Source organism: Cricetulus griseus, chromosome 6 (genome assembly GCF_003668045.3).
Source record: "Cricetulus griseus strain 17A/GY chromosome 6, alternate assembly CriGri-PICRH-1.0, whole genome shotgun sequence".
Taxonomy (NCBI): Eukaryota; Metazoa; Chordata; class Mammalia; order Rodentia; family Cricetidae; genus Cricetulus; species Cricetulus griseus.
The window spans coordinates 107,711,010-107,720,454 of record NC_048599.1 but is presented as its reverse complement, the minus strand read 5'-3'; the positions used below and the strand labels follow the sequence as shown (position 1 = coordinate 107,720,454).

At 35.9% G+C, this 9,445-nt stretch overlaps 1 protein-coding gene across 2 annotated transcripts in view; it reads left to right on the top strand.

Annotated features, from left to right (window-relative positions):
• Window positions 1-1,079: 1,079 nt before the first annotated feature.
• Window positions 1,080-9,445, top strand: part of Xirp2 (xin actin binding repeat containing 2) — a 52,962-nt gene continuing 44,596 nt past the window's right edge. Inside the window, exons 1-2 of one of the 2 annotated variants that reach the window (XM_035446454.1) lie at window positions 1,080-1,220; window positions 6,392-6,529. In XM_035446454.1, the coding sequence (XP_035302345.1) occupies window positions 1,164-1,220; window positions 6,392-6,529 (195 nt within the window). In that variant the 5' untranslated portion in view covers window positions 1,080-1,163. The remainder of the gene's footprint in view (window positions 1,221-6,391; window positions 6,530-9,445) is intronic. The other variant, XM_035446453.1, reaches the window with a different exon arrangement.

Genomic DNA, 9,445 nt, shown 5'->3' with positions numbered 1-9,445 from the left:
CTCACACACACACACACACACACACACACATTCATATTAGAGTGAATAGTAAACTATCAAGTGGTATCACAAAGGCACTAGATTAAATAAGAAAATCCAGCTTAGAGAGTAGTTATGGCAACCATGAGCTATCTAAAGTGCACAGTCAAGTAACCACAAGAGTCCTCATGCACCTTTTAACAAAAAGTAATACTGAGGCACATGCAGTCTTATGTCTAAGGATGTGTTTAGATTGCCTTACAGTTGCTGAGGTCCTTCTGTTTCCAGTTATCATCATTCTGTAAATTTGTAATTAGTCTTTTGCTTTGGTACCAGGGGTGCAGCTGAACTCTTCTGTGCCTAGTAGATGGTTTAGTAAGAAAATACCAAACTCTCTGACATGGGTGACAGACAAAGATGTTTCTAACCATACTATTCATCTTTCTTATCTAGTATCTGCCTTTGCAAATAAAAGTAAAGAATCCACAGTCTGTAATCCTCAGTTTTAGCTACATGTACCTCCTTCATTGTTCAGGCATAAGGAAAGATGCAAGGAACATTTTTTTTTTTACTTGCTCAATATTTATTCCAAATGTATTCAAACCTGCCACCTAGGAATTATGTGATCCTGGGGAGGTTCTGTGTTGCTGTTCTTTGTGTTGTTGTTTTAGCTACTCTGTACTTCTTTTTTGCTCATCTAAACTTTTGGGAAGAGCATCTACACACAAAGTTGTTAGTGATGCCAATGAGATGTTTATGCAATATTTAGCATAAACGCAGCATATAATGCTTGAAGAATGTTAATTATTCAGATTATGACTCTATTAATAAATCATCATTTCTCATCACAATAGCTTCAGAAAGAAGGGATGGGCAATAATGGTTCTATGAGGATATCCTCCTGCATGGGCATTTTCCAACTTTGCCAGGAAGCTTGGAGAAGAAGAAATTAACAGAGAAACCTTGAAAATTCTGTGATATTTTTCAGTCTGGGTTAGGAGACCAAACACTTTAGAAGCTCTGTTAGTCATAACTTGAGGCTGTTTTCTTTTCAAATTGACACCTACCTGAAAATGCTACATTTGTTTTCAGTGACCTTCAACCTTACAAAGCTGGGAGAAGCCAGTAGTGCTGGGAGTGAGGGCGAGTCTGAGCTCATTGAGGCACTATCCCTGAAGGAGCGGATGGCAAGGTACCAGGCAGCTATTTCCAGAGGTGACGCCCGCAGTTTCTCAGCTAATGTAAGCAACTATGCAGAACTTTGCATGAGGTGATATGCATGTTGTCTGTACATACCTCTTAATACTTTTGAAAAACAAGATTAGTACTAGCCGTTAGGCTACTTCTTACAGAAGAGAAAAAGAATAAAAAACATAAATAAAAAGGTGAATCGAATTCAGACCTTCTGATGAAGGGCAAAAGTGCTGTTTGATGGTTGGATGAACCTGAACTACTCTCTTGACCCCTTCCTGAGCTTCATTTTTCTGCATTGAGGAATGGAATTTCTCATCTGCTACACAGGAGTCTTGGAGAAGACAAATGGAGATAATTTATGTGGAATTCAGGAGGCACTGCATAAATGTGTTATTATTGTCATCATTACCACTTAACCTATAGCTATTCTCCTCAGGAAGGTTGAGAATTAATTTCGTATTTTAATAATGTGGGCTTATGTGCTGCCCTCCTTCGTCTTGTGTATCATTCATTTAAATTCTCTTGCAGTGTAATTTCTTTTGCTTTTCTCTGTATGCACTGAATCCATTAGGAAAGGCTTAATCAACATAGAAATGAGAGAGATTATCAATGCAGGCACTTTACTAAACCAATTATGATTATGGGAAACTCTGAGATTCAGAAAGACCACCAATTTTAGAGCCAACCCATAATAAAGTGATGTTCAAAAGAATTTGTTGTATTCTGTATTCTGTGCCCTTCAGCTTAATGAACTATAAGAACATTCTTTTATAATTATAATCCCCAAATTAGCCATGAGTGTGTATGAGAGAGCGAGACAGTGAGTGAGACAGGAAGAGAGAGAGAGGTTCCCAAAGGTAGGATTTAAAAATAGCTACTCAACATTTACAAATTATTTAGAGACAAGGCTGACTGTGCCAAACTCATTAACAGTCCTGCAATTGCAGATGACATTTAAGTTTCTACATAGTCATTAAAGTACATTTTAGATAGTGCATAGATTTAGAATGCGTGTGCAGAATTGACATGAGTAACTAGATCATTTCCAAAACAAACAGTATCAGCTCAACATTGCTTCCTGTTAGTCTTCCTAGTGAGCACCCCCTGCTGGAGTATTTTAAGAATGTCACCAGTAGTTTTGAATTAATAGGGAAACAATCAACATCGAAATATATAAAATCCTAGAAAAAAATTTGTAAGCTATTTGGTAGTTCCTAAGATGAGAAAATGCCTCATTAAATATGTAATATTTAGTAAACAATGGTTTTACTCAGGAAGACTTAGATCTTTTCCCACAATTGGATAATATGTAATAAAACAGATTTGGATCAGGGTATGATTTATACTTCTAACATGCTGAAAAAGCAAATGCTAAAAATGGGCACACAGCTGATTTTCAATACAAAAAATTCTAATAATTAAAAATAGTCCTATAGAGGATGTTAACTGTTTGGTCATTGACTAATCTTTCTCTAGCCTTAACATTTTGTGATTTATTGACCTCTGCTATGTTTATTCTGTCCTCTCCATTGTCTAGCTGCTAGGAATACCAACATTCCCTAGTGTATTCATATTCGGTGCTGTGTTTGCTAGTGTTCATTGTGGATTTTTGTACCTTCAAATGGGCAAACTATAAAATGCTACAAAAAATTATTTGACTTTAAAAAACAAGAAAAAAAACACTCTTTTGTAATGGGAAACTAACTCATTTCTTATTTCATTTTCTGATGAAAATGAAAAATATTTTCATCAAGGATTTAGTAAAAGGAGTTCTATTTCAACCATTTGGCTGTTTTGTTAGTTTTCAAAGCATTGTTCTTTGAGCCAGAATCACTCCTTATAGTTCCTCTACACTCAATGCTCTTATCATAGTGATCAGAAATGAGATGGAACCACTCAGGCCTACCTGCAAAATGTGAGTCAGATCTCACTGTAAGCAAAAGGAGTTCTGCCCCAATTCATGGGTAGTGAAAACTGAGCAGCTATTGGGTCAATAAGCTATTGAGCTTATTAACTGTCCATGGTTTATGCTGTATTGTACCTGGAGACTATTGAATGCCTCACTAAAATGGACACAGATAAATTAAATGATTCTGTTCAATAACTAACAAAAAATTAAGATGGATATGGAAATTTTCTGCATAAAAGACTACAATGATTATTTTTATTTCCGCCCATGTTTAGGGTGAAAATTTAGCAAAAATTCTGTGTAAAGGATTGTACAATTACTAAGTTAAATTCCTAGATCCATGACACCAATGCTCGTCTAACTATATTTAATGTTCTGTTTTCATACAAGACAGTGTTTTGGGCTTCAAACTTCAAATGTGTCTTAAATATCATGACCAAGAAAATATTTCAATGAAGGAGAACATTTATAATCTCAAAAAATCCCAGTAAATAGAATAAAAGTAAAATAAAGGTCTTGTCAGTAACCTCAACTGCTTCATACTTAGCCGAATTAGGCAACTTGTGAAGGTCTACACAGCTGACACAAACATTGCAATTGGAAAATCTAGAAGCCATAGATCCAACCCAAACCAAGTCCAGTATGGTTCAACAGCTAACAGTAATCAACAATTCCCACTGTACTAACTGTCAGCTAGAAAGGGCGACTCTATATACACACCATGTCCATGTAATAGCAGCAATCTGCAGACAGCCCTATAAGAAAGAATGAAGCAATGTGTGCAGAGCTACAAATTAAATGCTAGATTCTACAGTGTAGCTTCACTCTTTATCTTATTTTAGCACACACCATAAATCTGTAAAAAGACATATTGCTCTGTCCATTTTATAAAAAAGTAGCTTCAGGAACTTTAGCTCAAGATTTTTATCAGAGCTAGGATTTGTCCAACTTCCCAAATTGCGATGCTTCTCTTTAATCCTAGTACCCCAGATCCATTCTTTGTCATTGATTACAATTTGCATCTTAAAATGGCGAGTGTGTAATATATTTACCCAGGTTGAAGTATTGAGCATTTAGACAAACTCATTATTATTGACGTACTCATTAGATTGCAGATCTTATTCCCAAGCCCAAGCCTCAGTTATGAGGTCATTAAAAGTAATACACAGTAGTTAAAGCATTCAGAGAATGGCACTAAACAAAACGAGACCACTGAGGTGATCCTATGAGTAGGCAACATTCCAGAAATGGCCACAAACAGCAAATCCTGCCATCTCACATGGGTAGTCCTTCCTCTACAAGACTAGTTCAAAGCAGTCTTAGCATCATTATCATTCTCTTTTGGAGAGACCTGAGTCAGTTTGACAGTTATAGTGGGTCACAGTGGCACCAACCATGGCAGGGAGAGTAGTGATCAGAAGGTGATAAAAAATCAGCCATTCTATGTGCTTGTGTATGTGTAATGTGCCTGCTCCCAAAGTAGATATCAAAGAAAAGGATGGGTATAGTTGTATTTTAATCAACATGATAGGTAAGTGGTGAGTTGCACAGGCAAGCTGAGAATTGATACTTCTTTGAAGAGTATCCTGAGGCTTAAAAAATTAATTTGCATATGATTGTGCATTGCTTATAGTTTTTATACATAATGAGATCTTTGACAATAATCACTTAATTTCTATAACCTAAAAGATATTTTATTTGCAATATGGTCTATTCAAGGAGACCACATATTCAAAATACTGTTAGATGGAATTAAAGGAACTATTGTGTCCTTCTTTTACATTTCTGTTTCTTTACTCTCTTAAAATTCAAAATGGGTATCAAATTTTTTGTGAGCTTAGCATATACCAAATGCTATAATTGATAAGGAATTACATTTACCATTTTGAAGAATTGCAGTGTGTATATGGAATACATTGAAGAACACAACCATTTCTCTTCCCTTTGTGCAATTCTGAAATGACTGAGAAAGCATGAAGCCAGAGAAAGATTGCTAGGATAATACAAACACTCCATTGTTCAGCAGGAATTCATATAACTCTGCATGAGTTCAGACTCTAGCACTTCTGTACCAGCTCCTGAGACAGATGTATTTCTCACAGCCTTTCAAGAAACCCCAAGATATGAACCTAACTGTCAGGACTCCTGTGATTCCATGACTAATACAGTCTAGGCTCCCAGGGCTATTTCTGTCAGCACCGGACCAGATGTCAGGAGTCCTGCTACAGTGTGAAATGTCACTGAATCTCCACCCAATCACATGTAGAGCTAGAAGATTCCCAGGCAAAGGGCTGACAAGGGGTCAGGTTGCTTGTCACTTGGCATCCCATCTGGACTTGAGTGCCTTGTGGGCTATGGGATTGTTGAATCATCAAAATGAAAGCCCTAGGTTCTTTTGTACTTCCCTGTGAGTTGTATAATCTGACAGGGCTCCTTGGTACCCTGCAAGCTGTTTCCCAAGCTATGTACAGAGATCAGTTTTCTCATCTAAAAATGTGCCCTTATAGTCAAACTTCCCATTCATGCTACTTGGTTCTGACATGCCAGTGCTCAAGGCCGAATTGAGACACACCAGCTCTGGTGAGGAATATCTGTTTCCCTGTCTAGTCATTGAAGCTATGACAGACAGGAGTGATTCAGATTTGATGCCTTCACTTAATGTCCTGTATTTCAGAACATAGCTGTTTCACATCTCTATGGTTCATCTTCTTTCCATTAAAATGTAGATAATTGATAGCCATAGGTCACAGAATACCCAGAGGCATGAACTGATGGAAATATAATGTGTCCAAAACTTACCTCACACTGTTAACTCTGGAGCCTGTTGTTTTCACTGATAGTTTTAAGTCATTTTACATAAGGTAATTTATTTTGTTCACCCAAAATAATTGAAATAAAACTTGGTGTTACTAAAGAAGATTTGAATAATTATTCTTGATAATGTGTCTGTTGCCTGTAAAGGTGTTTGAGATTTTAATGACAGCTTTACTTTGAGTTACAATTGATTTCATTATGCTCATACACACAAGTCATCATTATTAGGGGAACACAGTACTCAATCTAATATAGACATCAAAATTTACCTGGAAGAGGGTAATATTATTCAGTGTTTTAAAGATGTATTATATAAAACTCTAATAAATGGCAAAGCTGGACAGTTTAGTTTCAATGAAAGGCTATCACAATCATTTTATATTAATATCTCCTTTTGTGCTCCACCCATCAATAATTGTCAACTATAATGCAAAAGTAGTCTGAGCATACCATCTACACAGATGAAATGCTGAATTGTCTTCTAAATCACCATAGGTCATGGAAGAATCAGAAGTGTTCACAGTGCCTGGTGGTTTAGCCAAGATGAAGAAACAATTTGAAAAGGATGAAGTGACTTCAACCTGTAAAGCAATTTCTGAGTGTCAATACCAACACCAGAGCAGATATGAACAGGTAATGCTACTGTGGGTGATGATTAAATCATTTAGAGGCAAATTTGCTCTCACTGATGTAGAAACACTCCTTTTATAGTGGTAGAGTTTTTTCATTGTTCATTTACAAATGATCATTTAGAAAATCATTTAAGCATATTGATGTGTTGGTTTACTCAGCTGGAATATTTTGCCATGTGAGCTCTATTGGAATGTTCTCTTTCAGTGTCTTCTGTCTCCATACATAAATGAAAGTTAAATAGTATAATTTAGTCAACAAGTAAATAGAAATGCTGAGAGCAATGTTTGCATTGAGCTTTTGCTTCTAGGTTGTGATTCATGATCAACTATCTGTTGGTTGTTTGCATAGTTGAAATATGAAGCTTTATTCAGCATTTGTTGTGGGGAGTTTTATTTTGTTTTCTTTTAAATCATGAAACATCGAGCAATAGAACCCAGATGTTACATAAAACCACATAATATGACTTCTGTTACATATAACTTTCCTATTCCACTACTTCAGTTTCATATATCATCAACTATTTTCTTGAGATATAATGGCTTTTAAATGAGAAAATCCAAGAAATAAAACCCATCATACAGAGTTTGGCACTCAGAAAAAGCACAACTTCAGTGTAAACAGCTGTACTTTGTGCCTGTGTTTTCCATGAGGAAGGGAGTATCTGGGATGTGAAATTTTGCAATAGGAAATAAGTGGGTGTGTTTTATTTTTAAAAACCCAGAGTAAATGCAGAGCTAAATAAATTTTATGGATATAAAACAGTCAGGTGTTACATGTGGCAAGTAATTGTTAAGGCAATCAGGTGGAATAATTAAAAGTCTATTACCTGAATAATAGTTATTTTCTAACTCTGCCTAGAGGATGGAAACATATACTATAGTTAGCTAAATATGCTTAGTTCAGTAACTCCAATGATGCCTAAGGCCATATAATGTGAGCAAGAAAGTAAGACATGGTATGTCTGTGATCTTATATATGACTGTTGGAATATAGGAAACTAAGTGTGTAAAGTGTAGATGGGGCAGTTAACTAAAATTCATAAAAAAATAGAAAATGTAGCTAGGTTAATAAATTAAGCAATCAATTCCTTACAGAAGCAAGAATTTGTCTTTAGACACATCACTCTTAGGAAAACTGTGTTCTCTAAGACCATAAGTTTTTTAGATTCATAAATCAGAGTTCAGTTCAGTCCTTGATACTCACCCATTGAATGGCCTGGGCCTAGATCCTCCTTCTGTGGTATACACATTTTTTGCAGTTGCATAAGGCCTTCCCACCTTGCTTAGGAGGCCCTATGCTTAGTTTAACACTGTACTTTCTATTCTGAAATTTGCAATAGCTTTCAAGCAGATGACTCCATGTTTTCATTTCATTTGGTTATAAATATGATATTCAATAGCTACGTGATTGTGAATTTGTACTCACATTTGGAAGCATAAAATAAATCCATGATCCACCTAAATCTCATTCACAAATGAGCAGTTGGTTTAGGCTCCTGTTGTATATCAGAGCTGACTTGTAAAATTCTCTAATCATTACATTTGGGGGAAAGTTTGCAAAACAGATGTTATATTAATAGCTGGAAGATTGGCATAGTGTGGCCTCTTGTAATAGTCAGGGACACAGTTATTAGACTCAGAGCAGAAGTTCAAGTGTCTACTCCTTTTAGTTATCTGGGTGACACTTGGCAGGTCCATTAACTTCTCTGTGATTTAAGATTCTAGTGGAATCTAGCTCCTGGATTTATTTACATAAACAAGTTTACATTCATAAGGATTAAAGCAATGCCTAGGGATTGAAGTGAGGTAACTCAGTGATGAAGAGTGTATACCACTCTTAGAGTTGCATCACGAATCACAGTCACTTACTTTTGTGCTTCTAGGGATCCATCACCCTCTTTTGGCTTCTGCAGATGCTGTTTGCTCACAGGCATGAAAAAACCTACACAAACACACACACACACACACACACACACACACACACACACACACACACACACACAGTTAAAATTAAAAAGAAAAATTTAAAGCAAGTCAATGCCTAGACCATCGAATAAACGACATAACAGTTTGTTTCTTTGAAGTACCACTTTAATTACATTTCTTATCATTAAGTCTTGTTCCATCTTAATTCACTCTGTTGTCTGTCATTCAAATTGACTGAGAATGCTTTTCCCAGGGTTCAGACACACACACACACACACACACACACACACACACACACACACACACACACACACACCATACATACATTTAAAGAGAGAGAATAACTAACTAACTAAATAAATAAATAAATAAATAAATAGATAAATGACAGCCTTCAGCATCCTGCCTCTGAATGGAAGACACACATTTGTCATTAAGCAAATTGCTGTGACCAGAATGTACTGCCCAGCTCAAGTACCTGCACCTTACTTGCCTACATAGAAATTCTCAGCATATGTTTATCAATGAGGAATACATCCTGTGGAAACCAAAATAAAGGAAACATGGGGCTATGATGCTTCTTGAGAGTTACTATAAGATACAGACATGTTTTACGACTGAGAAACACAGAAGTACGTGAAAACAACAAGATCAGCACAGCAAATATCCAGATCCAGACCTGTAGTTACCTGTCTAAGCTTCAGTTCCATTATCTCTCTTTAGATAGTGTAACAATATCTGAAAATTCCCTAAGGATAAAGAAACCAAAGTTGCTACAATGCACTTTATAATATAAAGCAATTATGGGTAAAATTAGACTAATAAGCACCATTTATTGAATACCTCTTGCATATAGAATCCTATGAGAAAATAAAACAAGTCACCTCTTCTTTTCAAAGAAAAAAAAGGCTTTAGTTTAAATCTTGATTAGAAATCTGAGATAAATGTCAAATTTGATTCTAGAATAGAAAAGGAAAAGTGTCTTAGATAT